General features: G+C 39.3%; 2 protein-coding genes across 3 annotated transcripts; both read left to right on the top strand.

Moving 5' to 3' along the window:
• Window positions 1-101: 101 nt before the first annotated feature.
• Window positions 102-6,031, top strand: LOC146620290 (lysophosphatidylserine lipase ABHD12). Of its 2 annotated transcripts, XM_085368891.1 has the most exons (14): window positions 102-317; window positions 816-897; window positions 2,089-2,204; window positions 2,298-2,403; window positions 2,551-2,670; window positions 2,787-2,817; window positions 2,904-2,949; window positions 3,269-3,398; window positions 4,536-4,573; window positions 5,021-5,103; window positions 5,212-5,294; window positions 5,413-5,491; window positions 5,631-5,752; window positions 5,851-6,031. In XM_085368891.1, the coding sequence occupies exons 1-14, from the start codon at window positions 242-244 to the stop codon at window positions 5,870-5,872; spliced, it is 1,134 nt and encodes a 377-aa protein (XP_085225017.1). In that variant the 5' UTR covers window positions 102-241; the 3' UTR covers window positions 5,873-6,031. The 2 variants fall into 2 exon arrangements, with proteins under 2 accessions (XP_085225017.1, XP_085225016.1); XM_085368890.1 differs by lacking the exon at window positions 816-897 and having other exon boundaries at window positions 5,851-6,028.
• A 253-nt stretch (window positions 6,032-6,284) lies between these two features.
• On the top strand, window positions 6,285-20,846 carry tm9sf3 (transmembrane 9 superfamily member 3). Its single transcript, XM_085368888.1, has 15 exons — window positions 6,285-6,902; window positions 7,805-8,000; window positions 8,142-8,264; window positions 10,352-10,512; window positions 10,646-10,723; window positions 11,000-11,131; window positions 11,246-11,412; window positions 12,871-12,965; window positions 13,078-13,208; window positions 13,883-14,022; window positions 15,070-15,138; window positions 15,231-15,377; window positions 15,483-15,566; window positions 15,661-15,737; window positions 19,211-20,846. Exons 1-15 carry the CDS (start codon window positions 6,564-6,566, stop codon window positions 19,276-19,278), a joined length of 2,007 nt encoding a protein of 668 aa, XP_085225014.1. The 5' UTR covers window positions 6,285-6,563; the 3' UTR covers window positions 19,279-20,846.
• Window positions 20,847-20,896: the final 50 nt, after the last annotated feature.

The following is a 20,896-nucleotide window of genomic DNA, read 5'->3' as shown; positions in this document are numbered from 1 at the left end:
TTTTGCACTGTCCACTTCCTGCTGTGACAAAACAAATTTCCCAAGTGTGGGACTAATAAAGGTTATCTTATCTTATCTTATCTTTCACCGCGAATCAGGTCTTTGAACGGACTTCGGTCAAAGTTTGCTGAAGTTCCTTGCGAGCCATATAACTGTCCCAGACGTTTAGCTGTATAGATAAAGTCTCTTTTTGTTCAATATAACTGACCTTAAATAATGAAGAGAAGGGACGTTAAACAGAATGAGCCATCCTCCCACAATAGCGGGGTACAGCGGACTTCCAAATCCAAGAAGAAGGAGGGGACACGGTCACCACAGTGAGTTAGCTAGCTTACCTTACTGCATTAGCTTTTACCTTTTAACGGCTAGTGGAATTAAAAGTCCACTAGCAGTCTGCACTAAGACAGTTTTCGCGTGTAGTTTGTTATTCCGTTTGTTACACGTTTGTAAGCGCAGGACAGGCATTTTACTACATGACGCTATATGGTGTTACTACTACAAGCACGCTTTTACTAGACCATAATAGAGTTGATAGGTTGTTAGCTAGCTAAATGGACATTGAAGCATTGAGCAAACGCATTTAGCGAAGACAACAATATCAAAAACTCGTAAAGGGCGTTGTTGTAAACATTTGAAAATATGTCTTGCATAATGGTCTACAGATCAATACAGTAACTAGTGGAACAATACAAGTGAGTCATTTTCCCAGAGTACAGGAATTCCTGTAGTGTTGTTGAAAACTAAACTGTGTCAGGGACTGGAAGTGTCTTGAAAATGTGAAAATATAACATCACTAACAGACGCATCTTCTACAGAGCGACTGCCCAGTAAAACAAAGGTTGCATTGCGTCATCCTGCAAAGAATGGCAGCCCGACTATAAACAGGAAAAAAGAGAGGTGATTAATTAAAAATCTGCAGTGAACTTTATTTTTTCAGAAAAGATTTGAATAATAAATTCAAGGAGTTAACTTTAGATAGTGATGGCTTTTGGAACAAGTGACCTCCTAGATGTTTCCCCCGAGCAGTACAGAGAGATCAGTCTTTGACTAAAAGGGCTCTTCTGGCTGATTAAAGTGTTAATGGAAGGGGTGGGATGTATTGTCCATTAATTGGCAATAGTCTGAATAGCATCCTTTTTTTCGCTGTTGCCTCCAGGGAGTCCAGACTGACTCCAATGACAGCCTGCCGTCTTGATTAGATCGTTCAGTTCTTCTCTCCCATATTAATGTCTCTATATTAATGCTGCATTCACAGACTGATAGGACATGTGGAGAGCTGCTTGGTGCACACCAGTGGGAATAAGTGAGCATTTCCAAGTACATCTGCTCAACCTGGTCCACAGACCCTTCAGTGTGTCTCTGAGGGAGATTTTATTTATGTATTTATTTTTTTGGGGGGGGGCTTTTGTTTCTCAGATCTTGCCTGAATAGAGCTGCACTTTTTTTTGCACCACTCAACAAACTCATCCACCACACCCCCGTCCTCCTCTCCCCTCACTTGATGCTTCTCACATTTGCTGAGTCATTCAAACTGTCTGCAGGGATGCAGCTGAATTTAGATGTCATGAAGAGGAGAAGTGGGAGCCAAACTTTTTAGTGTTGCTGTAGTGTTGATTTGGTGTTTTAACACAGATTGGACAGTTAGGGGTAGGCGGAATAAAGTCATCAGAAGTTTATAATAATTTTTGGATAAAGAGAGAAAGTCGGTGTCAGTGCAAACAGGAACGGCCTAGTCTACTGAAATTGTACACCTCCAGACTGTTTTATACCTTTTGTAAATGCTTTCATGTTTATATGACTGATGCAAAAACAGTGAGTCATGTTCATGGAGATTTTGCACCCCTTGAGTCACTTGCCAGTGTTTTCCCACTCTGTTTGTACACAGTGTTAAGTCTCAGGTGAACATGCTGAAAACCTGCGTATGCCTATTTTCTTTTACACAAAGACAGTGGAACAAGAATCAATGGAGGAATAGTTGAAGAATCTGTCCGATAAGCAGAATTGCCAATCAATAAGATCTTATCAATATCCATCTTTAGTCTCCAGTCACATTGTTTTTATTTCTGTCTTTTTTCTGTCTCCTTATAGGTCCCAAGGGTGGCTAAAAAGGGGCTTATTGGCCCTCTTTGTTATCTTGGTTGTGGTGCCTTTCTCGGTGAAAATGCTTCCAGAATTAATTCAGCACTTTGTTTACACACACAGAAGTATGTGAAAATCCAGTTTGCCGCTTGGATGTACTGTAAATCCTTAGCTTGCTACTCAGAAAAAAAAGCACCTCTCTTTTTTCCTGTTTATAGTCAGCCTGCCATTCTTTGTTGACCTCAGCCAACCTGCTGATTTCTCCCTTAATCACACCATCAACATGTACTTAACATCAGAGGAAGGAATTTCCCTCGGCGTATGGTGAGCATAAGCTAAGTTAAACTTTTTTCTTTTCTTTTTTTTCCTAGCATAGCTTTTAAAATCCTAAGACTAAAGGACAACACTTGTTTTTTAATGATCCAGTTGTTGGTTGTATTTCTAAGCGGTGCATTGTTTTGACCGTCAAAGGCACACTGTCCCTGAAAGTCGGTGGAAGGAGGCACAGGGGAAAGACTTGGCGTGGTACCAAAACACTTTAAGCGATGGAAGTCCAGTTTTCATATATCTTCATGGAAACACAGGCACGAGGTATTATAAATAATGCATTTGTATTACAGCTGCAGATACAAAGAGTAGAGGTTCCACACTTTGGAAAAAATACCAATTTTTTGGCTCTGTGGCTTTTTTTTTAATGAATCCAACAGGGCAGCTCCTCATCGGGTGGGAGTTGCAAAAGTGAGTGATCACAAATACAAACATATTAATCTTTTAAAAGGTCTTTGTGGCCATTCTGATGACAAATAAGTGTTATGTGTCAACAGATATTGAGTGCTCTTGGTTACCATGTCCTAGTGCCTGACTACAGAGGTTGGTACAAATGGAGATTTATGACTCTTATTTAAACATATTTTCTATTTCAGTGCTTTTTAGCCTTAGTATTGATTGTAAAGCAAAACCTTCTCACATTGATTTAATATCATTTGCAGACATATAATCACTGTGAACTAATTTTGTTGCGCTTGATGAGTTGTTTGTTGTAAGGCAGTCAAAAGAGATCAGTTCAGCTTCAGGTCAATGTCTGATGAGGGTTTTCCTCTAAGTGACTGCCACCTTGTGGTTGCTTTGCTCTCAAGCTCAGCTCTCTGACGTGACCGTGAATAGCAAATGATGTGACAAACTCTGGCAGGTTTTGGAGACTCCACCGGAGAGCCAACTGAAGCCGGTCTGACCACTGATTTCCTCTGCGTGTACAACTGGGTCAAAGAACGCAGCAGAAACAGCCTTGTCGTTATCTGGGGACATTCTCTTGGCACTGGGTCAGTAAGGAAAGACTCCTGATGTGCAGCATTTTGGAAACCTTTACACACTCCCAAAAAATGTTTGGAATACTTGTCACATCCTCTTCCTTTTAAAATATTGAAGTAATAATCTGCAACAGTCAAGAGCTATTCTAAATTTCATTATCGAATTGGACAGAAAGCAATAATGCCATTCGACTGTAAAAAGTAAAATTTGCTTGTTGGGGCAAAAAAGTCCTGCATAGGCTGCAAAGTTGGATTTCTACTATAAAACCTGATAGAAGCAGCTGGATGGCGTTGGTACAGTTCTTTTTACTTCAGGCTTAGGATAAGCTGCTGATCTTAACCAGGACCCACCAGATGAACAACTGAAGGTAAATGATGAGAAGCCATAGCATTTTTAGTTCTACCAACTCTTCCAGGCTGTTTTTATATGCAAAAATGATGAACAGGATCAGGAGGCTAATAACATTAATGAGCAAAGTTAACAGTTGTCAAAGAAAACATCTTAAAAATACATAATTTCCTGGTGCTTAAGCCTGGCAGGAGGGTAATTTAAATCTGGAATAATTCATCAGCAACTGTGTGGTAATGATGGCAGATAGTTCACAGCCCAGCTCGGCACCCTGAAGATCCCTGTTTGGAAGTACTTCAGATTTTTGTCACTAGGCAGCAAATTATGGAACCTTACCTGTACTGACTGACTGAATAGAAACGGAGGAAGCCTTATGAATAGGCAAGTGATAAATGCTTTATGCAACGCAGATCCCTCATGAATTGAATATTTCCCGTTTCATATTGAGAAATAGCTTTTCTGTCTTTTTCCAGGTGGAGATAATTCGGTGCTTAATGTCTATTTTTTATGTTAATCTAATTTTTTTGTTCATTTTCTAATATCTGGGTTATTTTTTTTAACAGACGTGTTCATTTTGAAATGAATGTAGTTGCACATTTAGCTGTTTTTCATTGTATTGGTTCACCCTTATAATGCTCAAAACAAGATACCTCGAACCAGTTTGCATTTCTTTAAAAAAACATAATCAAATTGGATTTGGTTGAAATTAGTCGACAGCTGTAATGAATCTGGCAACATCGATGAGATGAGAAGGTGACGTATTGGATAAACTGAAAATGCTTTTCTGTATTTCCGTGCAGAGTGGCGACTAACACTGCAGACAAACTTCTGGAGCAGGGTAGGTTTTGCTACTAATGAATCAAGCAAATAGAAGTAATGCCCAATTTAAACTTCTGCGAGGAATCTTTGCAGGGCCTACGACTTAACCTTTGTCCCCACATTTATTTTTGTGCCCTCCATTCTGTTCAGTAACTAATGGTTACCACGTGGTAACCATTAGTTACTGAGTCCTCATGTTGATGCTAAGATTATTTTTCCATATACTGAGGTGATGATTGTTATTATCTCACTGATAAATTCAAAGACCGCAGTGAAAAGCAGCACAGGAGGAATCCAATATATAACCCAATATCTGCGGCTACATCGACCAGACGTGTTAGCTGCGTTTCTTATAAGGTGCACGTCAGGTTGCGTCGTAGGCTATGATGTAAAGTTCCCGCTGAAGCATAAATTGGGCATAAGAGCATGTGAGCTCAACATGGTGATTGTTTCCCGTTCTTTTCAGGAGTGGTGTTTGATGGGGTGATCCTTGAAGGCGCATTCAATACTGTTCGGCAAAATATTCCTCCATTTAACCCTTTTGCTTGGGTATGCTCGTCTAACCTACCACTTTTAGTATTTGCTGTATTTATTTCATGTGACTGTGTTACTGCATCACAACAGACTTTACAATGACTTTTTTCTTTGTGTTTAAAGCGTTACTGGAAATTTCCAGGCCTTGGTTACTTATACCGAGCACCATGGGAAGATAATAAGTTTGTCTTTCCTACTGAAGAAAAGTAAGTTGGTTATGTACATACAGTAGTGAAATATTAAGAGATATGTAATACGTTAATAAGCTAAAAATGTTATTACTAGAAAAATGCTGTGATTTGATATAGCTCTGTTATTCTGCAGTTTGAAGAAAATGAGAAGCCCCATACTTTTCCTTCATTCTGAGGATGATCACTTGGTTCCCATTGAGGTTGCTCAGCAGGTATCAGTGGCACAGACAGCTGCTTGTCATTTAAAGTAAACTGAGTCAGTGTTTTCATTAGAGCTGTAAGTAATTAATGACTCTTCTAGGAACATTTTTGTTTTAGGTAAACTGAAATTCCTTCTCTTTACTCCCCCAGACATACGAGGTGGCAGCGCGTGCCCAGAATACAGAGAGAGTCAAGCTGGTGACATTTGAAGGGTCTCTGGGATATCTGCACAACGGCTTATACAGAGACCCCCGTCTGCCTGAAATCGTAAAGTGAGAAAACATCACACTAATCGTGCTCGTAGTGATTACACCAAATCTGTTTCATTTCCACAACATGTGTACTGTGTTCCCTCGTGTCTCTTCTACAGGAGGTTTGTGCAGTCTTTGTAATGCTGGAAAGACGTCTGAAGCAGAAAGGCCTCGTCATACTTCACATGGAGACCACTGATTTAATGAGTTGCTTTACTTATTTTGCAAAAGAAAAAGTGATTTACTGAAACATCTTAATGAATTCTGAACACTGTAAATTGAATGAGTTTAAAGTTTTTAATGAACTGAAAGAATTTTTGAAGCTTTTATAAGATTGTGTTTCTAAATGAGTTGCAGCTTTAGGATTTTGAAGCGTCAGAATCTGACTCAGACAATTGTACATATTAAATGAGACCATAGAGCATTTAAGTAGTCAAGGAAGACGAGTGTCTGTTTGAAAATCAGTCTACCAAGTCAGCCTACCTTGAGCTGAACTGTGTCCTTAAAGATAAATGTAGTCAAAGTGCATAGGAACTTTTAAGTTACAGTCTTAAACTCAGGTTTAACTTATCAGCTTTATCCAAAGAATAACCTAGAACTGCAATCCAAACAAGTAGGACATTTAGAGGTTGCTGCGCTTGCTTAAAATTGTGCATTATCGTGGCTCAGACTGACAAATTGTTCGGACAACTTTGGGTCCATTAAGAGGCCTCATCAGACAGTGAATAGACCCGCTTGTTGTACTCGAGGATCATGTTTCATGCACCAGCTCTCTGTCAAAGTTGAAGCTCCAGTCTTTGCAGTCGGATGACGTGGCCGAAGGTTGCGGTAGATGCGCCGACAGAGTTTCTATAATCACCGTGTATCCATCGTTTTCTGCGCTGACTGGACGTCGTCAGCCACGTGCCTCTTTTCAGCCAATCGAACGTGCATACGACGAACGCTCATGAGGCTCTTACGCCATATGCGTACGAGAGCATCCCTAAAAATTGCCTCTGTCATACAACCAGGAAGAAGGTGGGATAGCCGTGCAAAGCTAACATCCCCAGTCTTTCTGTACACTTTTTTTCTGAAAATAATGGGATATTCCAGGTGGAAGGTGGTAGCGGCGGTGGTTTTCGCACTTGTATGTTCTTTATCACCTGTCGACGCAGACGAACATGACCACACGGTAAGACACCTTTTTGAGAGGCCGACTGAAAAGGGGGAGCCTTGAAAATAATGGACGTTTGTGCTCTGTGTAACCTGCTAACTGTAGCCGCGACGGCTAGCTACACCCCACAAAACAGAATTATAAACGTGACAGGGTTCATGACTTGGTCTTTGTGGGTTATATACTGATACTGGGTGAGCTATCAAACGGGTAGGCATTCATTTAGCCGGCTAAGTTGTCACTACTTATCGGCCTAAGTGCTTATGAGTAACGTTTGCTTGCTAGCTTGTTAGCACATCTTCCAAGCTGGTCTTTGCAACCTTACTTGAGCACCGGCGGAAGCTACACTTAAGTTAGCAGCTAGTTAGCCTGTAGCTAACGTTAGTTAGTTAATCAAAGGCAAGATTTATAAAACTGCCGTCCGTTTAGCCTCGCAAACACAATTAATGAAAAACATTTACTCTTGACATCGATTAAACTTAAGGCCCTCTTCATATTACTTTTGTTCTCCGTTGTCAGATCCAGCCTCCCTAATTACACCTGGCTAACAAGATAATAATGTGCATTACATTGTCTTAATTATAAATGGGGCGCTAATGTGGAAGCTGTTAAGTAAAGAGGCGGATGTTGCATTCACGAGAACTTCCTTGCCAGTGGTACACATAGCTAACACACAATAGTGCTACGAGGATGGCTCGATAACAGTGTGAAAAGAGCCTGAAATTTACATTTGTTTGCATGATTTATAACGCGATAGTGCTCTGAAAGTTGCTGCTATTGTTTTAAAAGTTGTTGGCAACTCACAGAAGTTTCTTTGGTGCACTATCGATAGAATAAGAATAGGACATCAGCAGTACTTGCAGAACTGGTGTAGCATTCCTGGATTTAATTATAAGAGTCCTCCTGTTTTCCTTTTGCAGTACACAGATAAGGAGGAGGTAGTTTTATGGATGAACACAGTGGGGCCTTACCACAACCGACAGGAGACATACAAGTATTTCTCGTTGCCCTTCTGTGCGGGCTCCCAGAAGACCATCAGTCATTACCATGAAACACTTGGAGAGGCTCTGCAGGGAGTGGAGCTTGAATTCAGCGGCTTGCAAATAAAGTTCAAAGGTACTTACACTGACCTCTTTAGGACTTTTGAATCAGCAAGAGCATTATAACTAAAAAATGTTGCTTGTCTCTGGATGTCTGGCTTTATTAATTCCACAAAACTTCCTACACTTACTAAAAATGTGATCTTTATCTTTGTAGAGGAAGTCATGCAGTCAACGTACTGTGAAATAGAGTTGGACAAAGCCAAACGAGATGCTTTTGTCTACGCCATAAAGAATCACTACTGGTACCAAATGTACATAGATGACCTGCCAATCTGGGGTAAGTTGATAACCACTTTTTATTTTATTAACACATCTACTTTTACATGTTTCTTTTGTTTTGTCTAGCTTCTGAGGTGTGTTCTTATTACTATAGATGTAATAGGTATAATGTCAATCTGCTGAAGATTGATATTGGGCGACATTCATCTTTTGACTGTTATTACCCTGTAAGCACATAGGATTACATTCACTACTAGCAGTATAGGGAGTAGAGGGAGAAAAACCAAAATCCAACAGCAATGAAAAAAAAATAGAAAAATTATTATTTTTGTGAACAATATTTTTATTGCTTTTTGCAACAGCATACAAAGATTTGTTTTCACAGTAATATGCAGCAGTAGTAAAGTCCCCCCCCCCCCCCCAAAAAAAACAAAACAAACAAACAAACAAACAAAAAAAAACATAGCCAAATTTATTTTTAACATCTCTCTCATCTCAGAATTTCACGCATCCCCTCTTACTGGCTATTAGTGGTGATGTGGTAATATTTAGAGTAGAGTGACCGACATTTTCATCCTGATGGTGAAGAAGTAAAACCAGTTCCTATTCTTGAGATAACTGGTCCATTTATTCTTTACCGGTGTTGTAGGGAGGTGTAACCGGACACAATGTCATGTGTCAAATGTCAGAATAAAAGGCACTCAAGATTTAGTCTATGTTGTATTATATTGTTTTTGTTTTGAATCAGCTTAATTAGTGCAGTGTACCGGTTGATTAGCTTATATACAGCTTTACGTTTTAGAATAATTTTATGGTATTATGCTGACTGAAAAATATACTAATGAGTGGAACCATTTTGACATAAAGTGAATAAAGACACTGGATGTACTGAGTGTTAGGGCTGTCCAGAATAATAAACACTTCCCAAGGTGAGCTCTTCAGCCCATGTATTAAAGACAATGGCTGTGGTGTTTTTTCATCTTTATCTGTGTATAAAATGATAACTCGGAGAGAAAGTTGGAAGCAACAGCAGGTTTAACTTTTCTCTCACGCTGTGCCCCGCTGCTGTCTCACTTTTTGAAACCTCTCCGTCCACTCACCCACTGAACATGTCAGAAAGAGTCAGAGTGCTGTTCCTGTGCCAAACAAGCAAGACATTGTTAAGATGTGTAGGATACAATCTTGTATTTTATTTCTTTTGCAAAGAAGCTTAAAAATAAAACAATTGTTAAATTGGCAACAAATTGTTTATATTTCCAATTTGATTGCTGAATAACAACCCAATGAACATTAAAATAGTTGAATATTTGGATACAGAGCTCATAAAAATTCTCCTGCAGCTTTTAGTATTCATTTCCCATGTGCAAAAGTGTTTCATATAAACCAAAAGAAGGATATTAATGACTCACTACTGTTACTGAGTCAAGACTGTCACTCTAACAAGCAGTCAGTGTGAACACTCACATATGTTGGAGTAGTACAATGGTGCCACTCCTACCCTGTTTAAACAGACTATGCAAGCTGATGTAGAAGGAAGTGGGAGGGGCGCTGGTATTTGCTCAAACGTTGCTGAGTTATGTGTCGCATAATTAGGAGCGTCATGAATATCTATAAGTCTAACATCCGGGTTGCTATTGTGTGAGAAGTGCACTGGTGTGCCTTTCTTTTATGAGATGTTTATCAGGGTTATTTAGCTCAGCAATTGCAGACCTGTCGTTCATCACTTTCAGAACTTGCTCACTTGTAGTACCGCTTACTAAAGTGAGCTCGCCTGCATAATATTATGTATGCTAGAACAAAAATTCCTGTCTACATTAATTTGTGGTGCAGAATGTGGAACAATTTTTCAGGCATTAAACATTAAACAGACATATATATATAGCCACAACAGTAGATTCATAGTTCTAGCTTTGCATCAGACTTCTTTGCTCAGCAATGACCTTTTATGAAAACTAAATCCTGACTGTAACAAGTGAGTAGAGATTATGCTGTTACAAAGTTATCAAAAGTGGCCTTTATTTGGCATTTGCACCCTGATTGTTAATGTTGTATAACTAAAGCGTTTATTTTCACCTGTCCATTGGACCACTGCTGAATGAGATCTCGAGTTGTTTTTTCGTTTTTTTGTTTTGTTTTTTTTTAAAGGTATTGTTGGTGAGGCAGATGAAAATGGAGAAGAGCACTACCTGTGGACGTATAAGAAACTAGAGATCGGCTTCAATGGCAATAGAATCGTTGACGTAAATCTGACCAGCGAAGGGAAAGTCAGACTTGTGCCAAACACAAGAATCCCAATGTCCTATTCTGTGAGTACTTTTTGATTAACATTCTGGGAAGCTAAAAATCATTGTATATCTGCCATATTTGACTTATACTCTCTTGGGGATACATAGGACATGTAAACACATGCATAAATGCCAATGAACCTCTCCTATCCAGGTGAAATGGAAGAAGTCAGATGTAAAGTTTGAAGACAGATTTGACAAGTACCTTGATCCATCCTTCTTTCAGCACAGAGTGAGTGAAATAACTTTTGTGGTGTTTCACATGCTTCCTTGTAATAGCACAACTCTGTATGACATTTCAGAAGATGCAAGTTGAGCCTTGCAACAGATGTAATGTAAATGACCAACCTGCTCAATAAGAGTCTTTGTTTTGTTTTCCATGCAGCGTCATAACTCATTTGTTTTACTCAAGTGTGGCTATTTGATGTACTGTTTTGATGCAAAGAGCTTTCCAGTGTTGCTACCTCTTAAAGAAAATTTTTGATTTTACTATATATATATTTTTTAGATTCACTGGTTCTCCATCTTTAATTCCTTCATGATGGTCATTTTCTTGGTGGGTCTGGTGTCCATGATTCTTATGAGAACGCTAAGAAAGGACTATGCCAGATACAGCAAAGAGGAGGAAATGGATGACATGGTAAACTTTGGCTGTACTTGCATGCTTTAACATGGAACTAAGATCTGTTCTTGTTGTTTTTTTCCCCTCATCACGCTTTTCTCTCAGTTTCCTTATGTTGCTTTGTACCAACAGGATAGAGACCTTGGAGACGAATATGGGTGGAAGCAGGTACATGGAGATGTGTTTAGGCCGTCAAGCCATCCACTGATCTTCTCTTCACTTATTGGCTCCGGCTGCCAGATTTTCTCAGTCTCCCTCATCGTTATCATCGTCGCTATGGTTGAGGATCTGTACACAGAGTGAGTAATTGAACATTTTGTTATGATTGTAAGATTTCGCTGAGGACTGTTTTTGATCTGGTTTTTAGTTGCAAAGTTGATTTCTGTGTATTGGATCCCTTATCAAAAGTCTTTGTCTTCTCTCACTTACGGTTTTATCAAAGAGCAAGGTTTAAATCATTCAGCTAAAATTCAAATATGAAATAATCAGGAAAATATGTACTGTGAAAATGCTCATTTTTGTGTAAAGTTGTGAAAAGTTGCTCTCTTCTAGCACCCCCACAACTACATGAGCTCCCAGGTTTAAAAGCCTCTACGAATTTTATTCGCTTTCTTTGTTTAGCCTGAAAAATATAAAAAGTGCATTATTCTGTGTTTTAAAAAGTTCTACAGCAAAACAAATAAGCTAAAGTAAAAATACAGTTTTTGTTTGCAGAGTCTGCTGGCTTTATAGTGATATAATGACTTCAGTTTCTCAGTCAAAAAAAAGTTGTCTGGCAGCATGGGAAGGCAGTGAAAGTATTCTAAATAATCCCAAGAAATCATTTCATGCAGTCTTGGCTCTTGCAGAAGTGAAGACTGAGTTGTTGGCTTTTATTTTTAGTCTCCACAGCTATGGTAAAAATCCCATTCTGGTATGTCTAGTGGCTAATGTGGCTAAGGTTACAATTACCTTTTGATGTAAGGCTCAAAATGCTAATATTGAAGAACAATTGGAAAATGGAGACTTTTAAGATTGATGACTGAAGCCAATAGACAAGAGTTTTGTGCGGGTTGTGTTTTTGTGTTGCGTCACTGCAGAGAATGGGTATGAAGGACTGTTAACCTGGTGTCACATGCAAGCCATTTTTTCCCCTCTATAAATCCAGACTTTATATTATAACATCTGAGAAAGTTAAAGACGTGCTGTGATCTTGATAATAACATTTAATAAGATCACTCAGACAAAGAAGTGGGAGAGATACTGTGCTGCTCCCATTGGCTTCATTTCACTGTCATACCTTTTCCTAGAAGAGGTGTGAACAGCAGCAGCTCAGTTGATTTTAAAGCTACAGACTCTGAAACGGGATTGTAGAAAAAAGAACATCTGTGCTATATTTGGGAGCTACATGTTGAAAGAGGTGTTCTTGGAACTTGCATTAACTTGTTAAAAAAGCATTACCTTACATTTTGAGGGGTCTGCTAACTTACGTTAGTTTGTTGTAGTCTGTCATGCTTAACATTAACAAAATGATTAGGAAAATAGAAAGAAGACAGAAAAAGAATAATTAATTATCATTTGTGTATAAATAAGAGGAAATTTAAAAAAAAAGAAGGTAACCATTTTGTAAATCAAGGAATCAAGTGTTCATTTCTATCTTTCTTCTTTTGTTTTAGACAAAGAATTGGGTGCAAGTGTGCTATAAAATACTACAAAAATTATATGCAACGCCAAGGGGAGTGGTCTTCACTTGGCCTAACTTTTTCTTTTCCCTGTAGGAGAGGATCCATGCTGAGCACAGCCATTTTTGTGTATGCTGCAACCTCTCCTGTCAATGGCTACTTTGGGGGAAGTTTGTATGCAAAACAAGGAGGTAATAAAATAGTTTGTTTTCTTACAAACAAAATATGTGTGACATGCCCTAATAAAGCAGTTTGTCGTGTTTTGCCGTCTGATTTATTTATTTATTTTTTGGCTTAATACAGGCAGGAGATGGATTAAACAAATGTTCATTGGGGCCTTTATGATCCCAGCCATGGTGTGCGGGACTGCCTTTTTCATCAACTTCATTGCTATCTACTACCACGCCTCCAGAGCCATCCCATTTGGAACCATGGTGGGATTTCACACTGCAGCACCTCCCTAAAAACCACAATGTTATGAAGAACATCCTCCAAGTCAAGAGCCAGCATTTAAATTGTGTGGCCGCATAGATCTCTGGTATCAGCAATGGGATTTAGTCATGCAGGGGAACACAACTGAAGTAATGAGAAAAGTGTACTAACAAATTGAAACACAATATGCACACTTCACCTGATATTTATGACACTAGAGTCCCAAACCCACTGTAGAGTTTTAATTCTGTTTGCTTTATTTCTTCATTCAGTGCCAAATGTTTTCAGACACTACAGCAATAAAAAATGCACACACACAAACATTTCACATATTTTTTTAAATTGCTAATTACAGAAATTACAAACAGCTGTTTGTTTGCTCCACTCAGCGCTGCAGAGCTGATCAATCAAAAGTGTCATGAAATAGCCATTGTTCCCCTGACTCAGCCAAACCTCAGAAACATCTAGGGCATCTGCTGATGAAATCCATTCATCTGTTACTCTTCCAGTTTAATGAACATTTGAGTTTGTACCATAAGATCACGCAGTGAACATTAACTTCTGTAACACAGTCAACAAAATTAAAACAACTGATTGGGGATGTGAAACACCCTGGATAATGGCCGTAAATACAGACCGCCCAACTAAAACAATTAAATGTTTGTCATCTTTGCAGGTTGCTGTCTGCTGTATCTGCTTCTTTGTCATCCTGCCTCTGAACCTCGTGGGAACAATTTTGGGGAGGAATCTGTCTGGCCAGCCCAACTTTCCCTGCCGAGTTAATGCTGTGCCGCGGCCGATCCCTGAGAAGAAATGGTAGGTGTGGTTTGACGTGGACAGTCGCAGTTGTCTTTGCCTTAGTGACAGAGACGTGGGCAACCGTGGCTCAGGGGGTTGGGAATCGCATCTGTAACCGGAAGGTCGCCGGTTCGATCCCTGGGATCTCTGTCCTGGTCGTTGTGTCCTTGGGCAAGACACTTTACCCTATTTGCCTACTGGTGTTGGCCAGAGGGGCCGATGGTGCGATATGACAGCCTCGCTTCTGTCAGTCTGCCCCAGGGCAGCTGTGGCTACAACTGTAGCTTGCCTCCACCAGTGTGTGAATGTGAGAGTGAATGAATAGTGGTATTGTAAAGCGCTTTGGGTGCCTTGAAAAGAGCTATATAAATCCAATTATTATTATTAGTGACAGAGACGTGGGGTCAGATAATGGATAGAGTGTAACTGGAACTTAAGACTACCCTGAGGTCACCGCTTTCAACAGTTTTTGTTTTTAGTGTTGTCCCTCTACGATGTAAATGAGAACACGTATCCCTAAAATAATTCTCTCATGCAGACCCTGCCCCAAGTGCCGTTAGTGTTAGTTTGTAAGGGGCACCGGTCAGGGGAGAGTTATTTATGATTCTCGTAAGTGGCAGGTGTCCTTTATTTTGTTTATAAAATGTCAGAAGATGGAGGCTTAGCTTATCGGATCAGTGGGCAGTGAGAATGTCGTACTCGATGCAGGTGACACAAGGTGTTGAATGGCCTGTGTTTAAGTTGCCAGATGTCAGGTTTAAAGTTCAAAACATTTTAGCTGTCTGCACAAACACTTTTAGGTTATGAAATATGGAAAAGCGATCGACTGCAGGTTTATTAACATTTACAACGTTCTGCCAAGCACTGTGGCTTGCTGCCAAATGGAAAAGGTAGATGTGACCTAAGGCCATTGTCTGACTCTACTTGAATTTCCAATCTGTCAACTTTTCCCCCTTCTCGCATTCGTAACACAATTTGTCATGTGTCCTTACCCTGAAGGGGGACTCTGACACGAACACTCAAGGATACACGGCCACGTCAATATGTTGAATTTTGTGCTCTCAGGTTCATGGAGCCAGCTGTCATCGTGTGCCTTGGAGGAATCCTTCCTTTTGGTTCCATTTTCATAGAAATGTAAGTGTATTGCAGTGTTACTGAGGGACTCTGTTTAAAATGATCCAGACAGCCATGTTGAAGTGTTTTTTGTTTTTGTCCTCATGTGACAGGTACTTCATCTTCACATCTTTCTGGGCCTACAAAATCTACTATGTGTATGGCTTCATGATGCTGGTCCTGGTTATCCTGTGCATTGTGACTGTGTGTGTCACCATTGTGTGTACATACTTTCTTCTCAATGCTGAGGACTACAGATGGTGAGTTTTTCCCCCACATGGATCTCTGGAATATCAGCCACAAAACTGAGGCATTGTCACCCTGTCATCAATCCTCTTTCTCGTTTGCTTGTCCCTCTCTTCCAGGCAATGGACGAGCTTCCTCTCTGCTGCATCCACTGCTGTTTATGTGTACATGTACTCCTTTTACTACTATTTCTTCAAAACTAAGTGAGTTTTACTCTTTATTAATCCGATGAAACATCCTGTTGTAGAAGTGCTTACATCTTACACACCTCTTACATTTTAACCTGTTGTATTTCAGGATGTATGGGCTGTTCCAGACATCCTTCTACTTTGGCTACATGGCTGTGTTTAGCACTGCCCTGGGAATCATGTGTGGTAAGTTTTACGTCCACCTAATTTTATATCGTAGTAGGTTCAGGCCCTATTCCATGAAGCAGGTTTAGCTAACTCTGAGTTTGTTAACCATGAGATGAAAACCCTGGTTTTCTGTGCCAGGAAAAAAGTTAACTAAGTTGGTTACCGTGGTAACGGATCATTGAACTAAAAAACTCTTGAGTTTTTCTCTGCACCTAAACCAGCTGATTGACACTCACTCATTCCTCATTTGTAAAGTCCATCTAAGAGCAAATGGAAAAGCAACTTAATTGGCAGATGTTTGTTTTTAGAAACAGTGAAATCCCACCTTAGAAGTTAGGTTGGAAAAAAAAATCACATCAGGGCTGTTACAGCCATTCACTCATCAATATATAAGGATAGAGACAGACAGCTCAGAATAAAGTCTATGTAGTCTACATGTTTCTTACTCTGTGGACAGTAATCCAGCAGTCAGACTCTTAGTCAGTTCCTCTGAAACATTACTGTTGCAGTTAATGTTTAACTTAAATGCATCTGCATAATAGCTTGCATCTGTATAAAGATGCATAATATATGATCTGTTGTCAATCATTTGTCGTGTTGTAAAAGCCACACTGATGGGGGGGAAATGTCTGTCAAAGCTGGGATTTTGGAGATGGTGAATATTTGAGTGAAGATGATTTTAAGACCTGAAAACTGGACTAAATGTATTTAAAGTGTCTTTTTATATGCAGCTGCAAGCAGTCTGTATTCTGAACATATCTGCTGAAATTTGTTCACAGCTTGAGATTCAGTTGTTACATGCTTTCAACATGTTCAAAGGTTTTTAATTCAGACTCTGAATCTCAACATATTTCCCACAAAAAATCACAAATCAGTCTCAGTGGGTCGACAGAGAACAGGATCTGCCCAAAGGCATAGGCTCTGTAACAGATTAGCAAACGGACCGAAGTCTACTTGCAAAGCAGGAGAGATCCAAAATAGATGAATAGATCACAGGTTCAGACCAGATCAGGCCCTCATCCAGTTTAGGTTCATCCTGTCTGGATCCATTTATAATGGCTTAACTTTTCCAGATAATATTTTTTTCAAACAACTCAATGTTCATAAACTGTAGAAGAGAGAGGGAGGGAAAAAATGTTTTAATTTAATAAAAACGTGTCTTGAAGGTGGATCCACCCTGCAGTCTGCTACTGTCTTCAGTTTCTCTCACCTACACTCTGGCCCCGTAGGGTTAAAGCTAAATAATAAGATTTAAATATCAAACCTAAAATTAGAATTCAAGCTTCATTTAATGAAAGTTCAAGCCGGGTAAGTGATGATCCAGCTTTGAACTTCACACACGCACACACATGTGTGTTATCAAACTTTTATTCTCTCTATGATGGTGACAGCAGACCAAGCTCATTAAAATCTCTTTTCTCTTCTTTGCTTTTTAAGATGACTGTCACGGTCCACACTGACACACATTCATATCCCTTGGTTTACTGGATTTAAATAACACTTTTTATTCACCCGTTGCCATAGTGAACTGTGGTATCAGAGCTCCATTGATGATGCTTTCTTTCTCCACTCTCACATGCTTAACTCGGGGTGAACATACTCAGAGTTGATTCAACTTACTCCACTCAGCTGGTCTGGAACAAGAAACTCAAAGTTAATCAACTTTGAATTTATTTTTAAACTCAGAGTTTGTTGAAGACTCATCTCAGAATAGGAACTATTAGATGTTCTGCCAAATGTAAATAGCTGTTCACTGCATAAACACCAGTGGTCTCATTTATAAAGGGTTGGTTTTGTGTTTATGTGACTTTACACACAGTTCATTTTAACAAAAGAGAAAAGAAATAAATAGATGTGATGAATACATGATGGGCTAAAATCTCAACTACCACGTCTCACTTCGTGTCACATGTTGGTAACACATCCACTTTATTGGAAACATACAAATAAGGAGTGTTATTTGTGCCAGTGAGGCGTGACGCCATAAAAAATAGTCTGACATTAAATTCTGCTCAAGATTTCTCAATTTCCTCATCACATTCCCCGCCCTCTGAGCACAGAGACTGAGACAGTTCTTACACTGCATCTTACTCATAGTGTGGAGCAATTTCACCTTTCACTGAAGTTCAGTTTTCAAATATCTCAGAGTGCGGTTTTGTCTTGTTTTGTTTTTTTTAAATATCATTTGGAGAACTTGTGGATCAATTTGATTGGTGTAAAAATGCAAATATTGAGGTGATACTTGATGGATCACTGTCACAGCAAGAACCGTTTATTAGCAGCATTCACACTGTACATTGACAGTTTGTGGTTGAATTTGGCCATTTAGAGGATTTAACCTCGCTTTACTTCTTAGTGACTGAAACATGCCTTTTGCTTCCTGCCTTTAAAAAATGTTAAAGGCAGGAAGCAGCAGCTTCCATAATTTAACATGACTATTTTTACAGTTTTACTTAAATTCATGTCTTGCAAGGTTTGCTTTTCCTCTTACCTGCACAAGTTTCCTCTAAATTGCTCATTTTCACATGAAGAATGCCACCTGCTCATGAATGGGAGTGCCTTTGTGATCTTGTGCAAATTCTCCAAAGATTGCTGCAAATTATCATCCCAGGTGGATTATTTTTGTATATCAAGCTGCAAGTCTAGCTGTCAGAAATCAAGAGAATCTGGGAAGTCTGTCAGCAGACACGGGGGACCTCAATAATTTGAAGATATTAATACAACTGCTGACATTTTATTGTTAGACGCGCACGGTACTGCGACAGGAATAAAGGAGAATTGTTGCTCAAACAGAAAGTGGTTTACGGTTTAGACAGGTGGTGGTCGAGGGGACGTGACAGTCATAGAGATGGACGTGAAAATATTAAACAGCAGGTGGTACAATGGAGGGGGCTATAGAAGTACAGTAGACATCTGCTACGGTCAGCAATCTAATAAAAGCTTTTCACACCTCCCTATAAACGATGTTAACCTGAAATTTCATTCATAGTTGGGCTTGAGTCAAACATGGAGAAAAGCACACTGACTGTATATGATTTAGGCTTATTCAGTATGAAAAATGTTAGTCGTATGTACATACAGGTAGTTCTTGCATGAAACCAATTATCTTTTTAGAGAAATCTTATTTTCTACATCTGTTATTCAGCTCTAAGTGCAGCTAAGTAGTCTTTTCCCCACCAGCTGCAAGCCAAACTCATTTTTCAGCTGAAAGAGTAATAAGCCAAGGCTGACACTCATGTACCTTGAAGGACCTTTGTGGAGCTTTCTCTGATCTGCATCAGGTACTACACTGCCTCCTGGGCTGGCTGTGTGTCTGAATGCTCATTTTGTAGATGTGGGATGTGCGTTTCTCTGCTAAAACCTTTATTGGATACCTCACCAGTAATCATCCTGTCTCGTGATGGATTTACCTGCAAAGTAACAGCAGAGTTTGATACCTGGTGCTGTCAAACAAAAAGAAACTTGCTCACAGATCATCTTTTGCTTTTCAGGTGCCGTAGGATACATGGGAACAAGTGCCTTTGTGAGGAAGATTTACACAAATGTGAAAATTGACTAAGAAGTGAAGCAGCATCAACACAGGGATGTTAATGGATTTGCCTAGGCGTATCCCAAAAGACGGCGGGCACAAGTCATTCTTTATTACTTTTCGTTCTTGCAAAGAGATTGTGAGAATCTCACTTTGTACAATGTAGTTTTTCCATATTTTTTTTCTCCTCTCTGAAAGATTTTCAACGCGCAACTCAATAGTGAACAACAGGAGACCTGCGGAAGAGATATCAAACACAACTTTTGATTTTTATCAGTTGCTTTCAAACAAACATTGAGGGAGGCGGCGAATGTTTAAGGCTGACATGGCTTCTCTTTTCCAACCCAGTCCCACCTGAGACCAGAGAACATACAGTACATGTGATATTGATGGAATAGTGTAGCTCTCTTCAGTGAAGAGGCCTGAGTGTATTGAAAGCCTTTGTTCTGTTGTGTCAGAATATTGGAGAGTTGGGTTTGTGTTTGTGTTCTGACTCTGAAGTCTATTTTGTATTCATGAAGTCACTCAAATTATTGTTACTATAGTACAATTGGTTGTTTCCATTGAAATCCACTGGGGAAAAAACAAACAAAAAACTAAAAAATGTTCACCCAATAATCATTCACCAATTTCAATTATTCTTAACTCCCTGTTAGGGTAGCAGTCCATCCAGTCAAGAGATTTTAGTCCTGCTGTAGTTTACTGTACAGACAAAGAACAGAGGGACTGAGCAACAGCTGAGGTACAGCAAGAACTGATTTTTTTAAAAATGGATGTTTGATGTGATCCCATTTATCTGTTTAGTTTTGTTTTCTAAATGTTTGGGTTTGAATGAAGTCTACATGTAAAGATAATATATGGATGGTGGGCAGTGTATATAACCATAATAATGTACCTTTAGATGTAGATCCCAAATGTATTTTCGTTGTACAGATTTACTACAGGGTGTTGTTTTTTCCTTTCTTCCAAAAATGAATCGTTCAGTTAAAACAATTTGTTTGTTTGGTGCTTGGGGTGGGGCTGGTGGCGCTGTTACATCTTGCCTGAAATTGCATGAAGTTTTCACCAAATCAGATTTCACTTCAGCGCTGTCAGTTTTTTTTTTTTCTTTTTCCTGATTGTTGGCATCTTCTTGGTTTCAAAATGGAAAGGTGCATTTTGATGATTTTCTAGACACATTATTTTGATTCCATATGTTATTTAAAGCCTTAAAAAGGCCCTACATCTTCTGGTAAGCCATTTCCATCACGTTCTGTTGCCTAACCCGAAACATCGTCTGTGAATGTTCAACGGAAAGAGGCAGTGGCTTTGTTTCTGCAAACATACTGTACAAATTCAACTTTATGTACACTTAAAGCTAGATGTTTTCATAACCACACAGTGCTGCGGTGTGTTTCAAATGCTCCCCCCCATTTTGTGTAAATTCAGTATGTACCCTACTTGTATGAGAAGTGGCATTGCCTTCTTTTTTCTCTTGATTTCCAGTTCTCCCCCACTGAAGTTGATTTTGGCACCTCATGTTGTGTACCAATGTCTGATTAGACATTTTGAACCTCCATATTAACTTGCTGTAAAAAGAAAATAAACATGTTTATGTACAGGGGTTATTAAAGCGTGATCTTGACTTTGATGGTAAATACTGTTGAAC

The sequence above is a fragment of the Diplotaxodon limnothrissa genome, linkage group LG13 (assembly GCF_057381915.1).
Source record: "Diplotaxodon limnothrissa isolate DT_005_m linkage group LG13, D_limnothrissa_male_GT1.1, whole genome shotgun sequence".
NCBI classification, from domain to species: domain Eukaryota; kingdom Metazoa; phylum Chordata; class Actinopteri; order Cichliformes; family Cichlidae; genus Diplotaxodon; species Diplotaxodon limnothrissa.
Note: the sequence above shows the minus strand (reverse complement) of the source record. Positions and strands in the feature narration are given on the sequence as shown.

Coding starts and splice junctions, on each gene's coding strand:
- LOC146620290 (XM_085368891.1), top strand. CDS start 242: ATGAGCCATCCTCCCACAATAGCGGGGTACAGCGGACTTCCAAATCCA. Junction 5,104..5,211: donor CATTTAACCCTTTTGCTTGG/GTATGCTCGTCT, acceptor TTGTGTTTAAAG/CGTTACTGGAAATTTCCAGG. Junction 5,753..5,850: donor CGTCTGCCTGAAATCGTAAA/GTGAGAAAACAT, acceptor TCTCTTCTACAG/GAGGTTTGTGCAGTCTTTGT.
- tm9sf3 (XM_085368888.1), top strand. CDS start 6,564: ATGCGCCGACAGAGTTTCTATAATCACCGTGTATCCATCGTTTTCTGC. Junction 14,023..15,069: donor CCGATCCCTGAGAAGAAATG/GTAGGTGTGGTT, acceptor TTGTGCTCTCAG/GTTCATGGAGCCAGCTGTCA. Junction 15,139..15,230: donor GGTTCCATTTTCATAGAAAT/GTAAGTGTATTG, acceptor CTCATGTGACAG/GTACTTCATCTTCACATCTT.